Source organism: Vombatus ursinus, unplaced genomic scaffold, assembly GCF_900497805.2.
Source record: "Vombatus ursinus unplaced genomic scaffold, bare-nosed wombat genome assembly UNPS02014863.1, whole genome shotgun sequence".
NCBI lineage: Eukaryota > Metazoa > Chordata > Mammalia > Diprotodontia > Vombatidae > Vombatus > Vombatus ursinus.
In genome coordinates this window covers 37,230,007-37,258,001 of record NW_020954641.1, presented here as the reverse complement: position 1 = coordinate 37,258,001, position 27,995 = coordinate 37,230,007, and the positions used below count along the sequence as shown (strand labels likewise).

Genomic DNA, 27,995 nt, shown 5'->3' with positions numbered 1-27,995 from the left:
TTGTCCTTCATAATCTTCCCACTACTATGTTTGTATTTCAATTTTTCTATTCAGCTCTGATCTTTCCATGAGGAATGCTTGGAAGGCCTCTATTTCATTAAAGATCAATATTTTCCCCTTGTAGGTTCATATTTATTCTCAGTTATACTGGATGAGTTATTCTTGATTATAAGCCAACATTTGTATGTATGTATGTATGTATATTTTTGTATATATATATTATATATACACAAATATGTACCCATACACATATATATATCTGTGTTATCTAACTATATCTATCTATCTATCTATCTATCTATCTATCTATCTATCTATCTATCTATCTATCCATTTATCTCTTTTGGAATATTATATTCCAAGCTTGCCTATTCTTTTTAGTGGCTTTTGTAAAGCTTATGTGATTCTGACAGTGGTTCCCTGTTACTTAAATCTGTCTTTGTGGATGCTTGTAATATTTTCCCTTTCATCTCGAAGCATTGAATTTTGGCTATAATGTTCCTGCATCTTTGGGGATTCTTTTAGAAGGTAACAAATAGATTATATTTATTTTCACTTTGCCCTCTAGTTTTAATAGGTCTAGATAGTTCTTATCCAGTATTTATTGAAATACAGTATCCAGGTTCTTTTCTTTCTTTTTTCCATGGCTTTAAAGTAGTCCAATGATTCCTATATTTCATTTTCTCCTTGATCTATTTTTCCATATGGTTGTTTTTGATATGATACTTTAGATTTTCTTTTAGTTTTTCAGTCTTTAGAAATTGTCTTAATATTTCTTGTTTTCTCATGGATTTATTAACTTCTGTTTGGCACATTTCAATTCTCAGGGAGACTGTTACTTGGGAAAGATTTGTACCTCTTGTACTAAACTTTTAATTCTCCTTCTAACTCTTTCCTCTAGAGCTCTCATTAACAATATTTTTAAACTCCTGTTTCATTTATTCCAGGGATTTCAGTTAAACTTGTGCTTAAACTGTGCTTTTCTTTTGAGGTTGTACTTATAGATGTTATGGAATTATTCTTTTCTGAATTTCTTTTTTGTGTAGCCCTGGTTTAATAATGTTTTTATTGATGTTGCTGTTTACATCATTCTTCCAGCCTTGTGAACTGAGACTTCATTCCGCACAATTTGAGAAAAAATAATGGTTGGTTTTTTTTGGTCTTGATATGTATTGTCTGGGGCTTTGTCACTACTTTATTTAGATATTGAATGTTGTGTTATTTAAGAACTCAAGGGTTTGATCAGGCCAGCAAGCTTCAAACTTTTAATGGATGCTAACTCGTCTGATCCAGAACACAGTTTAATTGTTGACTTTGCAGTCTGAGTTTTGTAGGTTCCTGACCTTACTTCAGGGTCTAGGAAGCACAACTGCCACCTTGCACCTGGTTGAAAATCCAGTAGATAACAGTCAGCTAGAAAGTTCTAGGTTTAGAGCAACATCTCAGGAATGTAGTCTTTGGCCCAGTGAAGAACTGTTGAGATTAGGTCTAGGCTTCCATTTGTGATGAAAGTAATTCTGGGAACAAAGGGACACAGCAGTAAGTTCACCCTCATTCCCATTCTGTCTTCCAAACATTGATGCAGGCCCAACTCCAATCTCAGTGCTAGAAAACTGTGCCCATTCTTCATAGACTTCCATCCCAGTGTCTGCAAACCTCTGGCTTTTTTTCCTGGTAACCCCAAAGTAAAAAAAAAAAAATTCTCACTTTGGTTCCTTTTTGAATTTCCCATTCATGACTTGATTTAGTGTTCTTTCTAAATCTATGCTGGAGTAGCGTAAGAGAATTTGACTGTGACACTTGTTCTTGCTCTAACATAATTGCCAATGTCAAAAATAGGTCTTCATGCCTTGAGGTCCAGTGACCTATCCACCATACTTCTTACACTTCTTCTCTTTCAGTCTTGGCATTGAACAAGCTACTAATCTTAACATTGTATTGGAGACCTCTAAATCCTTGAAAATATGACATTTATAACAAATGAAAATTGTGAGCTTTGTATGAAAGTGTCTGGTATAATATTGGTCTGAAAATAGAAGGCTCTCCAATTTGAAATCCTGTAAAAAGTGGTTGAGTTATTGCATTAATTAAAAGTAGATAAGCATAGATGTACTTACAGGTCATATGACCTACTCCCTTCAACTTTTCTTATCATCTGAAGATAGTATGACAAAAATAAACTGTTTTTTCTACTTCATCAAACAGAAAGGGGTCGTTCACTTCCCTCTATTTCTTTTGGTAGGCTTATTTTGGCTTCAGTGCCCCCAATGGAATGACTGGGCCAGTGTTGTGTGCTGCTTTCACAGTATTTACACTCTTCCTCCCTCCAGCTGTATGGCTCTAAATTCCACATAGCTTTAACCTGAAGTGAAACCAAGTGCATTAAGAGGACAAATTTCAGTAAAGGTATGAAGTACTACTGGTAGAGATCAATCTTCCTGCCTATCATATCTTCTTTCTAGATATTTTCCTTCATTTTTCTTTTCTACTTTCAGTGCCTTTATGCTGCATGAAACCTGGTTGTCAGAGAGTAAATCAAACCTAATAAACACATTTACAAAAATTAAATAGTAGTAGTAATAATCCACTTGTCATCCTCTGCTGCCTTATCATAGTATGGAGGTGATGCTTAGTTCTCAAAGACTGTGCCAATGAAGCACAAACTCAACACAGCCTATGAAATTTGAAAGATGGAGTCATTGAACTGTAAGTATGAAGTACAAAGACCAGACTAACTAAATGTGGAGAGATATCACTAGAAACCGGGCCACCATATGATTCATACTCTAAATTCAAAATGCGTAAATGACCTTAATATTAAAGATATTACTCTAAGTAGAAGAGAAATAGATCATGTCCTTTTTACATCTATGGATATGAAATATTTTTCTTAACCAAACAAGGGATAGAAGTAATTACAGAACATAAAACAGATAACTTTGATAAGGTGAAACTAAAAAGTTTCTGCACAAACAAAATTAATGAATCTAGGATGAAAAGGGAAGTGGTTGAATGGGAAAAGTCATTTATATCAAATATCTCTGATAAGTATTTTGTATGTAAGATGAATAGACAACTAATATAAATTCTTATAGATAGATATAGATATAGTGTGCATGTATATATGTATTGTATATTTCCACATAGGTATATATATGTATATATACATATACATATATGTAGCTGAATATATCATATCTGTATATATTACAATAAATATGATATTATTGTGTTGTTTTTTCATTTCTATGATATTAATTTAAAATTTTAAATATTTGAAAGTAAATTTAATATAATATTAAAACTATACAGACTTATGAAAAATTTCCTGAACTCCTCATCCATTTCTCCCTTCTGTTCAGGTGGACTGTTGTGTACTCTGACAATAACATTTCAGTTTTTCCCTCAATTTATTACCCAAAAGCTTTACATCATGGTTCCACAATCTAGTTCCTGGAACAAATGTATCAATATACAGTGCTACTTCTCTTCATCTTTTATTTATTCTGTTTCTTTTAAATAAGAATATGTATACCCTTTAAGAGTCAGAGTACAGCCACTGAGCCCATCCCAATAACTTTCATTGAAATTTACAAGTTAAATTTTCCTACTTGCTAAATTTGTCACCCAGTCTTATATCCCTTGTCACCCATAGTTAGTGTATTTGTATAGAGAAAGATCATGGGTTTTATTATTGGTTGCTTTTTTGAATTTTGTCTCTTGTGAATTTCTGAATGTCTTATGATATTCTTCTCCACATAATATAGCTAATCTCTTATGCTATTCAAATGAACAATTTGTTTCTCTATTTCTGGTTATTCTTCAGTTGGTATTAGCTAAACTTAATCTTTAATTTAAAAATTCTTTATCCAGCCTCTTCTTTCCCCTAAGCCCCCAAGTCATTAATATCTGTAAATACTTGATTGTACTAGGGGAGCTTTGCTATGGTGAATTCTTTCATAAAGAAAACTCTTAACAATGTGAATAATCACTCCCTAGTTTATTTACTAATGTTTTGGATCATCTCATATTGATTTTTCTTAAAGTCAGGATTTCTGTGATCTTCTCTTAGTAAGAAACACAAACATGTAATGCAGCTTGTAAATAAATATTTTAAGATAACTGTTTTAAGTAATATATAATTCACATATAATAAATTCATAGGAGAATATTTAAACCTAGATATTTGGGTTTTAGGATTTTTCCAAGAGCATGTTTAGGAAAAGTTTTAGATTTAATTTTTTAAAAATTATCCAACTTTCATTTTTCTAATTTTTATTGATTTTTTGTTTTTTTATCACTTTTATTTCTGAATATATACTTCTCATTTTGACATCCATCCAAAAAAATTAAAAAAGAAAGATAAAAAAGTCAGCAAAATTAACTTATATATCTGCCAAATTTGGTAGTTTATGAAGTATTCTATATCTGTAGTTCCCCACTTCTGCAAATATATATTTTCACATTAAGTTTGCATTTATAATCAAAACATAAGCTATGATAGCTATTAGTTTCTGTCTCATACTCATGGTAGCTGAATATTCATTAAGGGGTAGTAACAAATATTATTTTTTAAACAACTGAAAAAAGTGACCAACTCCTCACCCCCTACCTAATCTAATTAAGTACACACTTCATACATTGCTGATTACTGCTCAGGACTACTGTGGTAGAGCTTCAGTGATGGTAAAACATGAAATAGAAGCCACCAGAAAAACATGAAAACTCTTTCATTCATTATTTCACCACTTTCAAATGAAATCCCCTTTCATTTATGCAGTAAGAAAGGCAGGGCTATCATATTATGTCTCATTCTCTTGTTTCAGTGATAAACTCTTCAGGAATTAAAGCCTTGAATAACTAAGTAGACAGAAAGTGTCATGATGGTCATTCCTGAAATACATTTCTGTAATATAAAGTAGATATATAAATAATAATGTTTTTACCTGTAAAGTGCTTAATCATTTTGAGTGCTTGTCTGTATCAAGTACCTCTCTCTGGCCTGGAAGGATATCTTTTTTTAGTGCTCAGAGCATATTAATCAGCAAATATTTATGAAGTACCCTCTAAATACTAGGCATTGTGCTAAGCAATACAGAAAAAAATCAAGACAAAAATGAATCAGTTCCTGTCCTACATTCTACTAGGGGAAAATAAAAAGTTAAAAACATATTAATAAATAAGTTTTCAGATTTCAGTCATGGCTTGTAAAATAGATGGGTGATGGTGGTGGTGATCATATTGAATCTAACATTGCTAGTTCAGTTGGATACCAAGACCCCTCATTTTTCAAAAGGAGAATATGGAGTGGGTAGAGGAGAGAAACTGATCTAAGAAAGAGAAGATAAAGTGTATGTAATGGAAGAAGTCTGGGAGGAGGAGAGGACCATTAGGAAAGTATTAAGTACCAATTACGGCATTCTGTTATACAATAGAAAACAAATGAAAATATATACATATAGACATTTAGATAGATAGATAGATAGATAGATAATATGATTGCATCTGAAAAAGCTAGCATTATAGTAATGGGATAATTGATTTGGAACTGGATGGGAATGTAAAGATCATTTAATTTAGCCATATCATTTTTAGACCTGGAAACATTGGCCAAGAGAGTTTTAAGTAATTTTCCAAGGGTCTTTCAATAAATAAGAAGCAGAGTCTGATATTTGAGCCCAGGTCCTCAGATTCCATATCTGAAAAAAAATTGTAGGTGTTTCACTGCATCATTCTGATAAAGTAAGGTGAAGGTGAGTGGGAAGAAGAAAGGAAATAGACTACAATAAGGAGGGGATGCCAATAGGGCACTCAGGGGGCCTTCAGAAAGGACATAAAGTCAAAATTCATATTTCCACTATTTTACTTTATAAAGGCCATGGAAACAAATTATTAAAGGATTATATCCATTGGATTTTAATTGCTTATTGAAGGTTCTTCTAAGCAGTGAAATCCTTCTACTAAATTAGCAAAATGCACATTGGGGCCCAAGAGTGAAAAGTAATAAAGGTTAATTTTATTTATGCTAGAAAATGCCTTCAGGGAATTCTTGGTATTAATGAATCATATTAACTGAAAATAAGCATGACTAATTTTGATGATTACTAATGATGACTCAATTTTTAATAAATCAAAAAATATATCTCATTTTTCCATTTTTATATGGGTCTTGTCACTGTCAATGGATTTAACCATAATCTCTTTATTTTGACTTTAATTTCCCCAGAAACATATTCATTCTATGCCTGGGGACTATGTCAGAGTATCTTCGATTTTTTGGCTAGGTAACTCTAAAGGCCTTTGACAATTCCTTCCTTCCTTCCTTCCTTCCTTCCTTCCTTCCTTCTTTCCTTCTTTCCTTCCTTCTTTCTTTCCTTTTTTTCCTTCTTTTTCTCTCCCTCCTTCTCTCCATCCCTCATTTCATTCCTTCCTTATTTCTCTCTTCCTTCATTTTGATTTTTAATGTTTGGTGGATTATTTTTTATAAGACTATCATTTTCAAATTTCTCCATCCCCATAAAACCTTCCATTGTAACAATGAAATACAGTAAAGCAAACTAAACTAATTAAACATATGCTTTATTTCACACCCATAGTCCATTCTTAATTGCCCAGTAGAAGGGAGCTATGTTTCCTTATTAGTACTCAGGAGTTAAGACTAGCTATTTCATTGATTTAAATTTTAATGTCTTTTAGTTGCTTCATTTACACTACTGTGGTCTTTGTATGTTGTTTTATTGGTTCTGCTTACTTCACTCTCTTAGTTCAAATGAATCATCTCAAATATAACTAAATTCTTCAAATTTATAATTTCTTCTCTATTTTGTTATACAAGGGACTTTTCTGTCATTGAACTTCTTGGGGCTGTTTGACCAATAAGAGAGATTGATAGGCTAAAAAATATAAAAAATAGACTTTTCCCACATAGTTCCAAATAGTTTGCCATAATGATTAGAACAACTCATAGCTCCACCAAAAGTGTATTAATATATGCCTATCTTTCCACATCCACTCCATCACTGATTATTTCTATGTTTTTTTTGTCATTTTGCCAATTATTTTTTCAGCATGAGGTGATACATCAGGCCTTTGTTTTAATTTGCATGTCTTTTATTATTAATGACTTGGAGTGTCTTTTCATGCCTTTCCCATATTTCCCTCAAAGGCTCACCTACCAATCAATTGAACATTTGATGTGAAAGCATGTATCATCTTTCTGTTTAATTCTTACCCTCTCTTTAAAAACCACTAAGTGCCATGTTATCTTTCCCATGGGTCAGGCTACTACAGTGATGTCTTTTTGTCCCATTTTTCATTTTTTTTCCTCCTTCATTTAGACATGTGTAAAATTCTCCCGCTGGTCCTTCAGAGAGTGTCCTAAATGATCCTCTTCTCCTCTCCGTGTTGCCATGGATTCCTACTGACCTATCTTCCACCTGTAACAATGCAATTTTCAATCACTCCTGAAAGGGCTCTGTAGGGGGCTAGACGTCATTACTATTTTGGGTCAATCTCTTTCCTTTTTGACTCTTTCCCGATTTATTTCTCATTTTCATCTTTCTATTAGGACTTTTTTTTTCACTGCTGTAACTCTTCCTTTACCCAAATCTCTGTTCCCTTTTGTTGCCAGTTCTGCCTTTCTTACTACCTATATTCAGTCTGTATCCTCTTTTGGTCCTTTGTGTATCTCTCTCTCTCATACACACACACACGTATACACACATATAACATACATGTGTGTATGCATATGTGTATATATACATATGTGTATATATACATATATACACATATATACATACATATACACACACATACACACACACACACACATATATATATACACACACACACACACATATATACATACACACACATATACACTCTGTTGGGTTCTGGCCTCTGGGGACTCTCATTTTCTTTAAAACATCATCTCTGCTGTGCAAACTTTCCTTATTAATCCTACTTTGCCAAAATCATTTAGTCTTAATGTTAGAACTTTTAGTTTCCCCCAAAATATAATTTGTACTTGTTTTATTTGCAAAACAAGTAGTGCAGTAGAAAGACCACTGGTTTGGAAGTCAGAGGATACAGGTTCTAATTTAAGCTTTGATGCTTACTGTGGCATCTTTATGGCCTTGGGCAAGTCACCTGAGTCTCAGTTTCCTCTGTTAAATGAAGAGGTAATAATATCTCACTCCTGAGGTCCCTTCCGTCATTAAGGTTATAATCCCATGCCTCCTATGCTTTTATGATACTTTTATAGATAGCTTCACCAATGCATCCTTTTGGTCCTTTCTCTGGACTTTCATGTCCTGACTTGCCCATTATATGCTAAGCTCCTCCAAAGAAAGAGAGTCTCATTTTTTGTTTCACATCCTTTACACAACTTTGTTTTGAAATGGTACTCCCAAATAATTGTCTCCTGTTGTCCCCCTTCTTTCTGGAAAACAGCAGGTGGCATCATCTCAGGCAAAATATAACTGAGTTGAAAAGGTCAACCACAAGCAAACCACAGTGAGTGTCAAGGTGGAATACACATTTCTCGGAAGCTTACACAGTGCATGCATTACTGGTCTTCACTGTGCAATGTCTTTCCCAAGGCTAGCAGAATTATAAAAACATCAATTTAGCCGTTATTGACTTTTCGGCCAGGATACCAAGAAAGTCTTACAGCAGCTTCCATAAATTAAATTTGGCCACCTAGCTTCCAGACTGACAGGCTCCTACATCATTGACAGAGAAGACAAGGGAAAGCAGTTTTCTCAGCTGTTTCTGTAAATGATGTGCACTGTGTTCACAACCATTAGCAGGTGGAGAATGTGAAGTGTGGATAGATTGCAGAGCTGCCTGTTTTAAAAATGCATAAGCACTTTGTGAGTTTGCAAAGTCATGTTTCACTGGGCTCAGTTTGAATTTTTCATGGGTGAAGAGATAGTCTTTAGCTTTTCCTGTTTTAGCCCATCTTTACCATCAGGCATTCTGGAATGAAAACTGCAGTAGAGGAAGCCAAGATTAATCACATATGCCCCTCACTAGTCCTCCCATTTTTTTAATATACCCTAATATAACAAAAGGTTATATACAGTTACAGTGTTTGTTGCACATATCTCATTGGTTTCCTTTATCTCTTATAAACTAGAATAAAATTCTTCTGCTTTCTGCAAAAAAAAATCCTAATATCCCTTAATACTAGTGCATTGTGTCTGAGATTATCTCTAATTTATCCTCTTATGTATCTTGTTTATACATAGTTGGTGGCATTGTTGGTGAGTCATCTCCTCCAATAGAATGCGAACTCCTTGAGAGCAGAGACTATTTTTGTGTTGTTGTTATTGTTAATTATTATTATTTACCTTTGTTTGCATCCTCAAATGCATAGTTAGCATGGTGCCTGGCACTCAGTAGATACTTAATACATGTATGTTGATTTGAATTGACTTCATGTATAAGACTTAGATTCCAAGGAGCAGTCTTCAAATAAAACTTTGAGGAATCTTCTCCTTCCATGGACCACCAAGAACTTCAGATGCTAGTGAGCAGAGGCTTTACCATTGCCTCTAAGAACTTAGAGCAAGATGAATCATGGTACAGTGGAAAGAGAGTTAGCTCTGGAGTTACCAAAGTACCTCTGACCTTACCTGTGTCTTCTTGGGCAAGTCACTCCTTTCAGAACAGAGCTTCAGGTTCTTTAGTTGTAAAGGAAGGGGTTTGGATAAAGTGCCTTCTGAGGTCCTTTCCAATGCAAGATCCATCAATGACCCTACAAGAGCCTGCCCTACGGGAAGGGACAGCCCTATAGAAACAATTTGGTAATGTGGACACCAGCAGCAGGCTTAATAGTACAGGGGTCTAGGACCAAACATTATATCAACTGATGCCTCAGTTTCCCTATCTGTAAAATGGAGATAACAATAGCACCTGCCTTCCAGGGTTGTTCTGAGGATCAACTGAAATAATAAATGTGCTTGGCCTCTGCATCATATAAATGTTAGCTATTACTATTATGTCTAAACCAGTGTTTCTTCTTATAAAGTTTTTCAGTCTGGCAAGATACTGGGAAAGATTTATGGAAGAGCCAATCCTGAAAAAAACTTATGTTGTAGCTTTATTCTGCATAATATAGAGGGAAGGGTGAAAAACAGGCAGAGAAAACCCCTGTAAGTTGACAGGAGCCAATTCATATTCAGGTTGAAACTCACTTTCTGGCCTGGATTGCTTGTGAAGTTGGTCTTCCTATCCCAGCCCTACAATAGGTCCATTCTTCTATACACAACTAGACCATGGGCCTTCTTAACACCATGACAACTATAATGATGACCAATTACTTTTCTCCAATAGAATATAAATTCTTTGAGGACACAAACTGTTTTGTTTTTGTTTGTGCATCCCTAACACCTAGCACCATGCTTGGAAAACAATAGGCACTTAAGAAAAACTTATGGATTCATTTGATTGATTATTAATTGCCTCATTGGAAATTTGTAAGAAAGAAGCAGAAATGAAACTATGGCAAAAGAACAAAGAGGAAGATCATAGTTTTGGGGATGGAATTAAAATTAAATATCACCTATTCTAAGTCTCTCATTTTACAGAGGGGAAACTGAGGGCCATAGAAATTAAGTGACTTGCCCAAGATCACAGAAGCACTAGTTATCAAATCCAGGATTTCAGCCCTGTCTTTCAGACTCACAATGCAGTTCTCTTCTCATTGTATTATACTGTCTTCTCAAGAACAATCGAGGAGGCTAGATAGGCTTCTATGGATTCAACGGGATTACTTGATTTGAATAATCACTGTCAGAACAGAAAGTTCTTAGTCTCATTCTTAGTTCTGATTCTGAGTTGTGAAAGCTGCATGTCCAAGTCCCAGTGAATATTTTTCACAGTAATAGACTTCTCTTCAGGTCTTCTCTCAGAGAACCACCCCTAGACTAACAGAAATATAAAACAAAAAGACCAATTTGAATCTTTAAATTCTGGAACTCCAAAGTTTGTTTAAGATAGGATTAAATGCAAGGGAATTTGAAATAGAGAATAATATTTATTTTTTTAAGACACTGTCCTCCCAAGCCCCTTTTTAGTATAAGTGGGCAATCTACTTGTATTTAACATAAGCAGGCAAATGACAGAATGGGTTTTATTCCACAGAATGTGTTTAATTATGTTCGTAGAAGTTTTTTTTTAAATTATGATAAACAGATGGGGGTTTCCACTTCAATTGGATCCTTGATATCAAAGAAATTCCAGATAGTTGATCCCTTTTTCTGAGAGCAGGGATTCTTCATGTTGAACGTTGTGGATCACTTTGTCAATCTAATAAAGTCTATGGACCCCTTCTCAGAACAATTTTTAAATAATTTTAAATAATTGAAAGAAATGCAAAATTTTATGTAGAGGTTAATGAAAATCACAATGTATTTTTTTTCTCATCTAAGTTCATGGAACCCCTGAAATCTGTACAAAGCATCACAAGTTGAGAACCCCATATTAGAGGTATAAAGGAATTAATTTAAAAGACAAACTGTATTTATCTTTCTCTTGTCACTTCACAGTGAATGCCTTCCTTGTATTACTTTGGTTTTGAAGGTCCACACCAAGTCATTCAGGCAGTTGTTAGGCAGTAAGATCATGCATTTAGATCTGGAATGAACTTCAGAAGCCAATTGGTCCAAGGCTCTTATTTATAGATAAGGAAATGGACTCTGAGTCCAGATGTTCCAGCTAGTAAATCAAGAGCTGCTGGACTTTACTGAGTAAGGAAGTGGCATGATCAGACCTTTACTTTAGAAAGATCAATTTGATAGGTGAGTGGAAGATGGACCAGAGTAGGGAGAAGAATTAGACAGCTATTACAATAGTTCAGGCATAAGTGATGAGGATCTACACCAAGTGGTCACAGTGTTAGAGGAGAGAAGGCACCACATATGAGAGATATTATGAAGGTAGAAAAATAAACAGGACTTGCCCAGAGAATGGATGGAGGGAAGGAAGGGTGGTGAGAGAGTGAGGAGTTGAGAATAATGCTTTGCATGTTGTTTCCCTCGACAATCATAGGAAAGCCATGAAAGCTAGGAAGAGAGGAGTATTGGGAGAAAAGATAATGAGTTCAGTTTAGGATATGTTGAATTTAAAGTATAAATAGGATGTGTCATTTGAAATGTACAATAAGCAGTTGGAGTTGTGAGACTAGGCATTAGGAAAGAGGCTAAGGCTGGATAAAAAATTTGAGAATCATCAGCATAGAGAGGATGATTGAATCCTTGGGAACTGATGGGATCACCAAGTAAAACAGTAGAGAAGGAGGAAAAAGCCTTGGAGGACACTTGCTAGGGCCAGGAATCTTTCATCTCCCCAAAGGTAAGAACTTCCTCCTGTACTAGCACAAGGAAACTTCCACCTCTTTCTACCAGCCCAACCTCCCAACTGGAGTGTGGAGAACTTCTAGTGCAAAGAACTGTCACCCTCCGTTAGACTTCAAGTCTCCCATCTCTTGCTATGCCTGTCCTTTGAGGGCAGAGGAGTGGTTCCCTCCACTCAGGTATGAACATTGTCTCACCTGGTCATACTCTTCACATTCCAGGTGATTCTGAATTGTAGTAGATCATCATTCAAACTCAATTCCACACCCATTACCACTTGTTTCCTCATTCATATTCCCCTCTAACCTACCCCTCCCCCCACCTTCTGCCAAGTTTTATCCTAACTCCACCTAGACCTTCCATGGTGCTCTCTGGAATGCCTGTTGCATAGGCATCAAACCTCCCCCTATTTTAAGTCTTTTTTCTCTCTCATTCTTTCTATATAGGAGCTATTACTGAAATTTGGCCTCCTCTTAATGACACAGCCCCCCTGTACAACCTTTTCAGTAATGGTTTCACCTTCACTCATTCTCCTCAGCTCACTGGTTGAGGTGGGTGAGTTGAAATACTCCTTGCTCCCCACTGCCACATCCAGGTTCTCTGCCTTCCTCCATCACCCCTCAGTTCTCTCCTATGCCCTCTCCCCTGGACAGCCAGTCTCTCATCTTCTTCCTGTCTTGACTACATGGTGATTCAATTCAACTCTACACTGTCCTCACCTCTTAAATCCCTAATTCCCATATCATTGCCAGGCCTCAGCCTTGGATCACTCTCACAATCCTTTGCCTTCACTCACTATTATCCCAAATCTCTTCTACCCTTTGTAGCTAAACTCCTGGAAAAGGTATCTACAATTGGTCCCTTCATTGTCTTTCTTCTCACTCTCTTCTTAAGCCCTAACAAATCCAATTTCTGACCTTATCTTTCCACTGAAACTGCTCTCTCCAAATTTACTAAGGATATTTTAGTTGCTAAATCCAATGTTCTTTTATCAGTCTGTATTGCCCACCACCTTGCTGCAGACTTTGACACTGTTGTTCCCTTTCTCTTCCTTGATACCTTCTTCTCTCTAAGTTTTTGGGATACCACTCTCATCTGGTTCTCCTCTTTCCTATCTGACTGCCGTTTCTCTGTCTCCTTTACTAGACTCGTCTCTAACTATAGATGTGTCTCAGGGTTCTGCATTTAAAAATACTACTCTGAGAAGGGGTCCATAGGCTTCACCACACTGCCAAAGGGCCAATGACATTTAAAAAAAGTTAACAACCCTTGCTCTTGAACAAAAGTAAATCTAATGCTACATCTGTGAGACACTCCTTTTGATATTTTAAGCAAAGATCTCTCTCTCTCTCTCTCTCTCTCTCTCTCTCTCTCTCTCTCTCTCTCTCTCCCTGTCTCATTTTCTCATTTTCTCTACACTAAACATTCCTCATTTATCCTCTTTATCCTCATAAGTCATGATTTGATTCCCCTTCTCCATTCCGATTGTTTTTGTAGTATCATAGACTTAGAGCTGGAAGGGACATAAAAGGGCAAGTAGGCCAACTCCTTCCTTTTCCAGTGCCTACCAAATAGTGGACACTTCATAATTGGTAAGCTTCAGTCTACTGTGGAAACAACAACAACAACAACAACAATAACAACACTTTATTCCAAGGAGTTAGTCAAAAACATTGAATTGCAGATGAAGAAACTAATCCCTAGAGAGATTAAGGAACTTCAATAAGGTCACATGACTAGGAAGTGGCAGTACCAGGACTGAATTCAGGTCCTCCTCCTCCAAAACAGAATGTTATTCACTGTACTGCATTGGTGGCTTTGAACTCACTCCAGTTTATCAAAGTCCTTCCTAAAATGTGATGCCCAGAATACAGTATTTCATATGTGGTCTAACCAAGGCACAGTAAAGTGGGGAAAGAAAAAAGATGGTATTCATAGTAGTCATTAAAGGTATTTGGGGTAGGCATTACTCATGGCATGTACATTACATAGGAGCAGGGTTGGAGAGGGAGCAGAAGGAGATCATAGAAGCATAGATTTAGAGTCTAAGGGAACTGTGAAGTTCACAGATCCAGCCTCTTGATTTAAGAGCTGAAGAATATAGTCCAGTAAAATTATGCAACTAGCCCAGGGCCACACACCTAGTAAGTTTCTGAGGTAGAATTCAAACTCAGTTCTTTCTGACTCCAAGTCCAGTATACTATCCACTAGACTATACCATGCTACTCCTCATAGATTCACTAAATAAATTACTAAGCATATACACTTAATGAACACTGATTATGTGGATAAAAATGATATCAATAATCACATAGTGTTTTGCACAGTAAGTTCAAGTAATGGATAATTCAGAACCAGGGCAGAGATTTTAGTCAGAAAGTGACAACAGAAAAAAAAAAACCAACACATTTTTTCAAGTTAGTTCCTTGGAATAAAGTGCTTTTCTCACAGTAAATTGAGGCTTATCAATTTTTAATCAATGGAGGGAATTATTTTCCCCATTGTTGAAACCTTAGCAAAAGGCAAATGAAAGCTTGCTGTTGCAATTGGAAGCAGAGAAGTATTTAAAAGGAACCATATAACACCTTTAGGTGCTAGAATTTGGGAATTGTGGGACAGGCAAATATTCTGGATGTTTGGAAGAAGTATTCTGAGAAAGAGTCTTCCCACACTTGAGAATAGACAAGCGTGGGTCTGGTGTGACTGCACAGGGCATATGAATTTCAATCAGACATAAATCACCTCAACTTGCATACTTACAGCCTCTTCTTTTCCTGAATTCTTGAACTCTCAAAAGATGATAAGTGCTTAGGTATGGGGAGATATAGCTTATAATGTTTCCAAGCAGGATAAGGAGGATTTAATATCATTTCGGATCATTTTTCAGCATCTACTCTCACAGCTTTCTATCAGACCTTACCTCCAGACAAAATGTACTAATTCTTTACTGTGTTCTACATTTAAATATAGATAAAGAGTGGCCTTTGGAGTCACCAAGACTTACATTTATGTTTTGCCTGTGATACAAACTAGCTGTGTAACACTGGGCAAGTCACTTAACCTCTTAGTAGCCAAGACAACTCTTTAAGACTAAAGGCTAAGGTGGCAGGAAGAGTTTTCTCAACTGTAATTCTCTAATTTAATGAAATCATAGCTCCTATTCTTCCACTATCCTACCCTTCTCCATTCCCCCCAAAAAGCATCAGAGTAGCAATGATATAAAATATTAAAATTTGGAGTAACAGAGCATGCTTCAGAGGAAAAAACCTGACATTCCAATTTCAGGTAGTAATATCACTTGAAATATATTAAAAGTAATTCTTTTGGTTGAATTCAATTCATGATTGTCTCAGTATTCCATCGGGAAATGGTCTATTCCTGTGCCAGTTTCCTAGCTTGCACAAATGTTGGACGTCTGTGTGGTTTTCCAGATGGTCACTCTTGCATCCTTCAAACATACTGCTGTTGATTTCTTTAAAATGTCTCCTGTGGGCAAATAAAGATTCCCCCTGGGAGGGAAGGAATGGGGAAGAGACCTCACCATATTTGGGAGGTTCACACAATTTAGAAGTTCATGCAACTTTTATTTCTGCTGCTTGCAGTCATCAAATTCTTACTGCCCTTAGTCAAACCCAGAAAGGGTTCAAGTAAGTAGAAACTATCTTTCTATGTGTTTAATTGAAAGCTGAATTTCCAAACCTTTCCCAGAAGAATAAGGCTGCTTCACTTTTGTGTTAGAGTGAAATGTCCTGTAGGAAATAAATATTGGAAAAGTTTCACTTCTTTTCTCATCAGAGTAGAAGAGTTGGAGTCTATTAGCAAAAGGCCGGTGGGTACTTAGCAAGAATGACAAATTTCACCTTCCTAAGGAAAAGGGCTCCCTCAGAGACCATGCTGGCAAAGCAAGGAAGCCTTTTCCACTCATTCTTTGCAGGAACCAGCTGGTGCATGTTGAGCAGATTTCTCAGTGGCATGGGAGATGCTTATTTACAATAGCCTGTGATAACCAGGATGCTACCACTGTTGGCTTCCCTTTTGATTAATTGGATTACTGCATTTAATTTAATAGATCTGTAAATATGATGGCTGCATAGTTTAATTACGACAAGTTGTTTCAGTGAATGGGTCTCAGTTGGAGATACTTCTAATATTGGGAGTTTATTTCACTAGGCTTATGGGTCAATCAACAAAGATCTTGGGATTTCTCCTAGGATTTAAACAAACAAACAAACAAACAAGGATTGCTAATGATAGCTGACATTTATATAGCCTCGAAGATTTACAAAATACTTTAAATATAAGATCTCATTTGAGATAGTACCGATATGATTTTCCTGCCATTTTGTAAATTCAAAAACTGAACTCATGGAGGTCCCACAGTGAGTAAATATATGATTTAAGATTTTACTTTATACCTGTCCTGACTATTACTTCAACCCTTTATCTAGTACATCACATAACTGAGATAACATAAGTTTTACAGGAAATATTTAACACTTGGTCCCTGCCCTCTAAGAGTTCACATTCTAATGGGAGAGGCAACATGTAAACAACTATATATATATGGAATATTTACAGAGTAAATGGAAGCTAATCCCAGAGGGAAGGCACTAGTCAGTGAGAGGGGCAGGAAGGACCTTTTGCAGAAAGTGAAACTTAAGCTAAATGAAACCAAGAAGTAGAGATGAAGAGAGAATTTCAGTCTGTAGGAGATGCACCAAACTGAATGAGCAATATTACAATATTACAAATACAGGTGCCAGGTAACTTCTTTGATGGCTGCCACTCCACACTTACCCCTCTGAGCCATATCATAGCATCCTGTTCTAACCTGGGTTATTGTACAGAATTAGTTTGACAAGTCAAATTCCAAATATATAAAAACTATTCACAGTAAAGTTATGATATGGTATAGCTTCTGTTTCTCTTTCTCACTCTCCATTCCCTAACCAGCAAGGCTGTGGCAGGATTTTGCATTTTGATAATGTGAACACTTCTTCTCTGTGTAGAATTAGGGATGTTTGGATGGAGAATAGGACAGAAGAGGTTGTAATCTCTATGTTTAATCCATGACATGAATATAGGTACTCCATTCAATGGAGTTTCCAAATAATGTAGCTGTAAGAAAGTTCTACTGTGTCTCTTCCTAGGCAGAATTAAGGCCATGTTGAATCTCTGAGCCACAGATTGCTAGTGATGCATGCGATAACACAGAACCATCATGTTGCCCTGCTAGGTCCAAAGGAAAAACTCCTGGCAATTGGTCATCCTCATAACAAGTGCATATGACAACAACAAAAGAATCTCAAAAACAGATTCCTTTCCTGAAAGCCGAGTCAATAGGACTGATAGAAGTTATACGAAGTTTATTCCAGTGATTCAAATTCAATAATCAATTTTTATTTAAAAAGTAAGAGAGCTTAAAGATTTCAAAAGAAAAGGATTTTTTTTTCAGTTTTACATTCAGTAGAACTAAAAAAAGGACCTTCACTATTCCTACACTTCCTCTAAAACTTTCCTCCCCTGCTTCTCATCCAGGAGAAGAATGAGAAGCAGTTAAGAGTGACCTTTGGGATGGTCTTATGATCCTAGTCTTCTCATGCAAACACTCTACATATTCCTAAGGGAAAAGAGGAGCCAACCAATCCTACTCCCTTTGTGTGATGTATGTGCTGAAGTGCATCATGCAAATATAGAACCATAGGGTGATAGTATCATAGGAAGCTGCAAGGGACATTAGAGATCATCTAGTCTACGGGTGGAGAACCTACAGATTTGAGGCCACATGTGGCCTTCCAGATCGTTAAGTCCAGCCTTTTGACTGAATCCAAATTTTGTTCTGTGAAATTTGGATTCAGTCAAAAGGCTGCATTTAAGGATCTAGAAGACCACATGTGGCCTCAAGGCTGCAGGTTCCCTACCCCTGATCTAATTCTATTCCTTCTCTTTGCCCTAGAGGAAAGCAAAGCCTAGATAGTAAGTGGCAGAGCTGTGCTGTGGAATCACTTTGAAAAGTATAAAGGGTTCCCTGAGTGTAAGCAATGATGATGATGAAGAGGAGGAGGAGGAGGAGGAGGAGGAGGAAGAGGACAACGTGCATGTTTTTGTGTGTGAATATTATGGCAGCTAGGTGGCACAGTGGATAGAGTGCTGGGCCTGAAATCAAGATGACCTGAGTTCAAATTCTGTCTTAGACACTAACTAGCTATGTGACCATGGGCAAGTCAATTAACCCTGTTTGCCTCAGTTTCTTCATCTGTATAATGAGCTGGAGAAGGAAAACCACTCCAGTCTCTTTGCCAAAAAAGTAGGGTCATATAGAGTTGGACACAACTGAACAACAGCAACAAAATGGTAGAAAAAACATTGTTCATCATACACATGCCATAAACCATTTCCTAGATAACTCTAGTTTCTTACTGTGGGATGAGTCAGGATTGGCTTCCTTATTAATTTAGCAGATTTTTTTTTTCTCTCAGAGGTGGAGGAGAGGGATGGAGTAAGCATTAATTAAGTGCCTGCTATGTGTGAGGTACTTTACAATTATAATCTCATTTGATCCTTACAACAACCCTGGGAGGAAGGTGCTATTATTATCCTCATTTTGTAGTTAAGGAAACTGAGGCATATAGAGATTAAATGATTTTTTCAGGGAGAAACAACTAGGAAATGTTAAGAATGGATTTAACTCAGTAATTTTCCTGACTCCAGGACCAGTGTTCTATCCACCTAAGATGCCATTGCTAGCTAGAGAATGAACCTGGTCTAGCACAAGTCAAATTCAACATATGATTCCTTTAATCAAATCATCAGCTACCTTAGGGGAGAGCTTTTAATTGTTTTATTTATTTTTTCCTTTCCTCACACTGAAGTTGGGAAAACAAGCCCCAGATAGCAGATGTCTGTATGAACAAATGAATATTTCCCTGCAAGTTTCCGTTATGGTTTAGAAGACGAGCCCTTTAAAGGAAGGGAAGGAACTTTGTTTCTCTCTCCATCAGGGCTCAGGATCAATACATCGTTAATGCTGGAGAAAACCTTTGTTGCTTTAGGAACAAGACTAACTCTTCTTTAATAAGTTTAGCATGATATTTTATACTTTTACTACTTAGAGGAGCATGATTTAAACTGGTTTACTATAATGCAATGAAGAGAATTTGGAAAACAATGCAAAAGCTTTAGCTCTCAGCTATATTCCAGGAGCACTTCACTTCCCAGTTAGTAGGGAAAGTATTTGGTTTCAATTAAATCCAATTCAATAAATATTTATTAGATTCTTATTGATGGGGCAGCTAGGTGGCCCAGTGGACAGAGCACAGGCCCTGGAGACAAGAGGACCTGAGTTCAAATCCAGCCTCACATACTTGACATTTACTAGCTATATGACCCTGGGCAAGTCACTTAATTCCAATTGCCTCGCCCCCCCCCCCCAAAAGAAGAAAGATTCTTATTGATCATTGAATTGGGTACCATGCAAAGATGTTATTCCCTCTACCCCTACCCCATGTTTGTATGTGTACGTGACTGAACTTTACACCATCTGAGCTGCCGTTAATCCACTGGGTCCCGTGTGCTTTCTTGCAGGTGAACCTTCCAGGTGGTCTTCCTCACACTGTGACTGCTGTTGCAAAAATGGCAAGGGTGATAAGGAAGGAGAGAGTGGCACCTCGTGCAATGAACTCTCTACCTCTAGTTGTGACAGCCAGTCAGAAGCCAGCTCCCCACAGGAGACTGTCATCTGCGGGCCGGTGACCCGCCAGCCCAACATCCAGACTCTGGACAGGCCTATCAAGAAGGGCCCCGTGCAGCTGATCCAGCAGTCGGAGATGCGTCGGAAAAGCGACTTGCTTCGGACTCTGACTACTGGCTCCAGGGAGTCTAACTCGGGCAAAAAAAAAGCTGTGAAGGAAAAGCTCTCCATTGAGGAAGAGCTAGAAAAATGCATACAGGATTTTCTCAAGATCAAAATTCCAGATAGGTTCCCAGAAAGGAAACACCCTTGGCAATCTGAACTATTAAGAAAGTACCATCTATAGGAAAAGGCTGGGGGGTGGGGAAAAACACACACTTTATCATTTCCAAATAAACATCATACACAAGAATATTCATATTCTAAAAGGAAAAAATAAGAATGTGTTAGGCCACAACAGTTCATTGATCTTGTACTTTGCCTAGTTCACCTTCTCATGTAAAGTCACAGTGTAATTGATTTTTTTCCAGATGTGGAAGCACAATGAAAATGCTATTTGTTTGTGAGCTTTGGAACACACACTGAAAATGTTACACATGAGACATGATTACAGCAGCAACTAAGATAACCTGGAGTTCATCTATTCCAAGCCAAGGGTTCCTTGTTTTTTTCCCCCAGTGAATAGGGCCACTGAATGGGAAGATGAAGGACAAGGGGTTTGCCTGATGATATATTTGAAAGTTTTAGTTTTGCTTTTAACTTTGTTTATGGGGAAAAGGAAGGGGCTTTTTGAACTTTTTACTTAAACCTATGCTACCCAGTTTATATTGGCTATGTTGTTTGTACATGTTTATTTGTATGTGTGTGCATAGGTATACACACATATATACATGATTCATAGAATTCAAGGTCAGGGAATGTCTGTGAGGTCACTTAATATAATCCCCTACTCCTGACAGGACCTTTCACTCTATAGCAGTGAAACTCTATCCAATTTTTAAATACTTTTTTAAAAATACTTTTCAAAGAAGGATATTTCATATTCTTTCTTGGGATACCATTTCAATGGTGAATGAACCTGATCAACAATTAATCCTTCTTTATTTACCAACTAATTCCCACCCTAACCCTGGGCTGAAACTATTTTCTTTGTTGGGGGATGGAGGGAGGAGAGCTGGTGACCATTATTTGTGTAAGAGCCTTTCATACACTTGAAGACTATTATTAAATACCCCTTAACCTCTTTGATAGGAGAATATAGACCTAATTTTCCCAACCTTCAGACATATTTATGGCCTTCATACTAAACTTACTTCCAGCTCTCCAAATCTCTCTTTAGCGGTAGGACCAAGACCTGAGTATGGTACTACCCTCAGAAGGTGTTCACCACTGCTGATTATAATAGAGGAATTGAAGCTAAGCATTCCTATATGCTTTATTTTTCCTGACTCCTAGTAACACAATTACATGTTTTATGTTTTTTTTTTTTTTTTTACTACATTGCTGACAATTAACTTCACTTTGGTGTCTTTTGTTAACCTTGAAATGTGATGCTTTGGCTATGCCTGTACTGCACAAAGGAGAGCCTTAGCAAGGGCCCTGTTGATGTTACCTATGTAGAGAGCTAAACTAGGCAACTGAGATCCCTGAATGGATTTTGGTTCACTGTGCTACCTATCTGTGTTCCATTAACTGGATTGCTGTCAGAGATCAAGATCACTGTGTTCTGTCTAGGCACAGTCGAAAAGTAACTATTGGTAGCTATCCCTGTAATCTTATTTGTTGTGGATGCTATATTACCTCTGACAAGTTTGGGATTGTGGTGTTGAGGACTTTTTGCTCTTTCTCTTATGCACAATACATAGATTTCAGTGGGAATGGGAAAGGATATTTCATACTTGGACCAAGTGGAGAACTTAAAAAAAATGGGAAAAAAATGCACGTGTGTGTCAAGGAAAGAATTTGGTAGTTAGCAGGACCAAAACACAATGAATAATGTATTAACTGTTTCTGTTTACACATCCATCCCCAAAGCTAATTGTTTAAGAGGTTCTGTTTCAATTTTAGTCACTAGTAAATGAATGTCTGAAGTCCTACAAGACTTGCATTTCACAACAGTCATAACCTGTCAAAATTTTTATGTTCTGGCCTCTCTAATTAAGGGTTAAAGGTTTTATTTAAAAGCCTTGAGAACTGAGTTGTCAGCAGAACTGTTCATAGATTTGCTTTGTGTTCTTCTCTACTATGTACCAGTGGGTCAGTTATAGGTATAACCTATTTTTATTCAGTCTTTTCCTTCATTCTATTCAGAATGACTTCTTTTTTCAATATCAATGAACATCAGATTAAGATATAATCATCTAAACAACAGAGAATTCAGGGAAGAATCAGATTTTAATGAATCAAGAAAGAATTCAAATGGGAAAGACTGTCCTAAGGCCCACTGTGATCAAATAATTCTCAAGGCCTCTCCAACAATGCTGTCGAATACTTCTGGGCCAAAACTGTGCATTGATTCCAGCTCCTTTTCCATTCATATCCAATTAAACTGTCAACAAAGTGCACTTTGAAGCCTCAAACAACTGGCATGAGGTGGAGAGTTGGAAGGGCAGGCAACCCTTAACTTCTGCTGCATACTTTTAAACAGGAAATTAAATGTTGCAATGTAACTTCATATAATATCAGAGTTTCTTTTTATCCTATTTACCTAATCAGTTGGCAATAATATCTGTTTGCTCACATTTTCCTTTTAGCTCCAGTGATAGGAAGGAAACTACCGGTTAGTGACACACACACACACTCACACACACACACACACACACACACACACACACTAGCCTTCAATTCAAAAACACTTATTAAGGCCCTACTATGTGCAAGGTACTTGTGTAAGGTGATGTTTTGTTTTGTTTTCCCCCACCTCTACACAGTGCCCATACTCCAATGTGAATTGTCCAAGCAAGCAAAATTGTGTTTGCTTTTCAGTTGTATAAGTACTGGTTTATAGTTGATCATACCTCTGGGTAGGATTGTTCTTTTGGTATGCTAAACAAACAATGAGCAACTAAGCAACCTAGAGGAGGGCCATACGGTTAGCTTCATATGGAGAAAGTCAAATTAGGGAAATGTTTATATGAAGTATAAGTTTGCAAGGCTCTATCTATGCTCATTGTATTACGTACAACCCCTTATCTAGTTTTGATTTTTTTTAAAAAGAACTTTAAGTCTTTTATGGAGAGAGTTGTATATCAATATAGTCATTCTGATCCTTTTCATTTCTTGATACCTAAAGTTCTGACAAAGACTATACACTGAGTCAATGAGATAACTCTACTGGTGTCATTCTGGGTAAACTGATTATGATGAAAGGAGTGAAAATTTGGCCAACGTATTAAGTCAGTCATGGAATCAAAGGATTTAGAGGTGGAAGGAACCTCAGAAATCAAGTATTCCAATCATACCATTTTACAGATAATTAAACTGAGACCAGACTGGCCAAGTGACTTATCCAAAGTCACAAAAGTAATGACTAATAGTATTGAACATTGAAACCCAGTCTTCTGAATTCAAACCCAATGCCCTTTGTAATATAACATCAACCCTTTCATCATATCCCAGTATACTGGAGTTTCAGGGATGGGGGAAGGACTATTTCCCAGAGGACCCTGAATCTAAACAAGGTATTTGTTCCCAAAGACAAATGAGAAAAATAGTTTGCATATCTCCTAATCTATTACTAATGTCTGTCTCCTTTTACCAGCAAAATGGAAGATTGAAAAAAGTCTGTAGTGGACCCCTGGGGTGTTTGCATTATCATATCTGTCAGTCCCATTATTGTGTTTCTTTGGGCAGCCTTCATGCAAATAGCAGGAAGAATCTTCCAAAAACACAAGACCATTTTATTTTTTTTTAAAAGCTAAATGTAGGCCCAGCTTGTCTTATCTAAACTGCAGTAAGAGTGAATTAATTGAAAACCTTCATATACTGCTTATCCCTTTTGAAACATATTATCTTCTAAGTCATGTTTGCACAACATTAATCCAACCTTCCAATTCAGTGGTAGAAAATACAAACAAAAAAAATAAAAGCATTTTAACATTTGTCAACAAAATGATCAACAGCTGATTTATTAACTTTCACTTTTCAATTGATTATGTTTGTTTAAGATGGATGTTAGTTGAGGGTTCCCCATGCTGATCATTCTTATATATTGCTGTTCTTTCAGAATCAGTTTTGCTTTCCTGAATTTAGAGTTTATGTCTGAGTTTCATCCATCTGTGTCAAAACATCTGGCTCTGTGAGATTATAGATAGGTATACAGGATGATTTGTCAAATCGCCATTTACTATCTCCCTATCATAGTAGTAAAACCTCATTTTTATATTTGGAACTCAGAATGTGAGATTCATTGAAATGATTCCAGCCTCCCAGTCCAGCCAGTATTTAGCATAGCTGTAGAACATGAGAAAATCTAGAACACTGTCATTCTTTGTCACTGGGTTCCACAGATCTGGCTAAAATAAATTTCCATGGTCTGTCATTGCTAGGAAGTCAAAGGTTCTTTCCATTGCCTGTGAAATGTGAGAAAGAATCCTTGGGCACTTCAAATTGAAACAGCAAATCATAGAGGAAAAATGAAGGAAGAGTTGTTTTTTTTCTCCCTCCTGGTGACTCTATGGCAGGTATATGTTTTTGCCAATTTGCATGTTGGATTATAGGTTTAACAGGGACCATTTCTCTCTTTTAATATCTCAGTATTCTTAGCATCTTGAAATCTTGCTAAACCAGAGTTCCAATTTATTTATTTTCTTTTATATTATCAGCATGACACAGTTGAGAAAGAGAATCAGATGGAGTGTTCTTTCAACCTAGTTGGAATGGAGTTAGATGTCATTTGCACAGGACTATACTATGATTAATATCTGCAGAAAAAATTAGACCAAATGAAATCTGCTGGAATGGGTTTGATTTATATTGCCTTCATCATCCTGGTTTTAGATGAAATGGTTATTGCTCTCCACCCCTGCTGAAAGAAAAGAGTCTTAAACTTTAATAATCAGAGCCTCGTGATGCGACAAGAGAGCTCATTTGTTTGAAATATCTGTTTTCTCATCTTGCCAATTGAAATGGGGATTTTTTTTCCACTGTGGCCTTCCTAGAAAGCTATATTCAGAGAATAGAAAGTTCAGAATATCCCTCTTTGGAGCATTCTAAGTGATTCAAACAATCAACTTGGAGTCAAAATATTCTTTATTTCATAATAAAATGAGCTTAAGAAAAGCATCTCAAGTATGGAAAGATAGTGGGTAGACTTTTCTTTTCTATTTTTCTTATTGCATTTTAGTCATCGTTCAGTGTTGAAGGCTCTTGCAGACACCCCTTCTCTGTATAAAGGTAGGGGAATGTTAGTTTAAAATTAACTGGGTCATCTGTGGGTGGATGGGTGAACATCTCTAAGTGAGACAGAGCCTAATGATACCCAATTAGAAATAAAGTTATGACTTTTCCAAATGACAATGGCATATTTATTTTTTTGCCTCCTCAGGCCTCTGCTCATCCTGGTTCAAAGGAATATGAATGTGCCTTTGACATTTAATTATTGTGTTTTGTGGCGTCAAGGTGATTCCATCAAAAAAAAAAAGTAGAACAAAATGGAAAACAATCAAACTGACAGTGGAATGGTCTATGATATACTAGGAGCTAAGCCATGTTAAATCAATAACATTCTGGGCCAATGAACTTCTGATGGGCAGCCAATTAGACCCAAGCAGAAGTATGAGGCTTTGAGATGACTGAAGACCTCAATCAATAAAATAAATCCGAGGCTTCAGGAAAACACCAGTGGAAAAGCCAAAGAATAAATGGATAAACTAGGGAATAAGGAATATATTAAACATGTTAGTGGGCAAAGCCTATATTGAAACACACAAGGGGAAATGTAGATTGTCAATTATCCAGATATTTACTTGAATGGAGGTGGCCAAGGCAAGAGCTTACTATTATGATCAAGAAATATTTGCTTAAGTCATATCTATGCCACACAGAATGAAGTGGAGTATTGACGATTATCTGTTGAAATTGGGCACTCCATCAAGATGAATTGACTTGGAAATTCACCTATGTCTACTCTTTTCCTCCTTTGAATTCCCTACACTGCCTCAATTCTCTGGCCAATTGCAAAATCTCAACTTCTCTGGGCTACTTTAACCTGGCTATTGGCAGCTCCTAAAGGTCTGCTTGAGATTTGGTTTGTTTATTGGTTAAAGAATTTCACACTCCCAGGCTATCTGCCTTGTTTCATTTAGTAATTCATTCTCATAAAAATGAGGAGGGAAAAAGAAAAATATGACCTGAACTAGTGACTATCAGGATTGTCCCAGAGGGGTGATTTTCCTGTTAATCAGTCTGACATAAACACTCCTAATGCCAGTCAGAGGATTTAGTAACTCTCCAGTCTTCAGCTACCTCCTCTGTCTTGTCAGCTTAATCTTACAGCTGACCTTTTGCTAATTTACATGCTTATATGCCTTATAAATCAACAGATTTCCAGGTTCTTTCCCTGTTAGTAGCAGCCCTATCATAAATGAAGTAGGAGTCAGTACAAAGAAGAGTAATTGAAAGCAGTTGTTTCTAGACCCCAGATGAGAGAGTTGGTGTACACCTGGAACTAGATTCAGCTAGTGTACTACTGATAGGCATCTATTATAGATATGAGCTGCTGTTCACAATGGGGAAAGCACAAATGAAAGAATCAATGTTCTATTACGAAAAATAATTATTAGCTAGCATAAGAAAGCTCTGATGTCCTAATTATAGATATAAGCACTTGACTGAGCTGGATCCCTGGTGTAAAATGCAAAATGTGTAAAATTCTAATATATGTGTGGAATATTCAAAAACATTCTCAGTCTAATCATGGGCCTAAAGGTCAATCAAGATAGCATTATGTGCTTTAAAAAAAATGATTACAGAGGTTAAAAAGTCCCTATTTATTCACTTATGAATTGGTTTTCACTGAAGCAAAAAGTAGTAGATGTTTGGTTTGTTAATCACAGCATATCAACCATTGACCAATGTCCATTCACACAGACTTCAAAAAGAAAATACCTTTTCCACTGGCTGTAGTAACACATGCCTGTAATCCCTGCTTACTGGTAAGGCAGAGGCTCAGGGATTACTTGAGCTCAGGCTTTCTGAGCTTTAGTGGGGCTAAAGTTTAGTGAGTGTCTGCATTAAATCTGGCACTAATATCTTGATCCCCTGAGATTGGGAACCAGACTGCCTAAGGAGGGGCAAATCAACTCAGATTACATCTAGAGCAAGTCAAAGTTCACATGCCAATCAGTAGTGGGATTAGACCCATGAGTGGCCAATATATTTCCAGCCTTGGCTAGATAGAGTGACTCTTTCTCAAAATAAATAAATAAATAAATCCTTTTTTCTATTCTGTGTGGATGTCTGTGTGTTTGTGTATGTAGGTGTATCTGTGTGTCTGTGTACAGTTGTGAATTGCCACTAACTATCCAAGGCATAGTTTCTGTACCTCTCATAGGGAGAATTCTGGGTGAAGATGCAGAAGTAATATGGGTACTAGGAGGTAAAAGAATTGTATTTCATTCAAACTGCCAACATTATAACAGGAGCACAAAAGTGAAATATTTTTTGACAAGAAATACTTAGGAAACTCTTTCATTTCACATGACCCTTTCAAAAATATATCTCAGGCTAAAGAAGATTCAGCAGCAAGGTGCTTTCAAAAGCTCAGTGGAATAAGGAAGAAATTCATGAAACAGAAAAAAAAAACAAAGAGCAGAGAATTGAGAGTTCACAGCTGGCTTTCAAATGGAATTGCTTTAGGTTGAACTTCACTGTTATAAAGATGCCACTGTTGTTTTCTTTCTTTCTTTCTTTCTTTCTTTCTTTCTTTCTTTCTTTCTTTCTTTCTT

At 36.7% G+C, this 27,995-nt stretch overlaps 1 protein-coding gene across 1 annotated transcript in view; it reads left to right on the top strand.

Moving 5' to 3' along the window:
• The window catches only part of KCTD16 (potassium channel tetramerization domain containing 16), a 323,360-nt gene extending 302,965 nt beyond the window's left edge, over nucleotides 1-20,395 (top strand). Inside the window, exon 2 of the mRNA XM_027842051.1 lies at nucleotides 19,944-20,395. Within this exon, the coding sequence (XP_027697852.1) occupies nucleotides 19,944-20,395 (452 nt within the window). The remainder of the gene's footprint in view (nucleotides 1-19,943) is intronic.
• The last annotated feature ends 7,600 nt before the right edge of the window (nucleotides 20,396-27,995 follow it).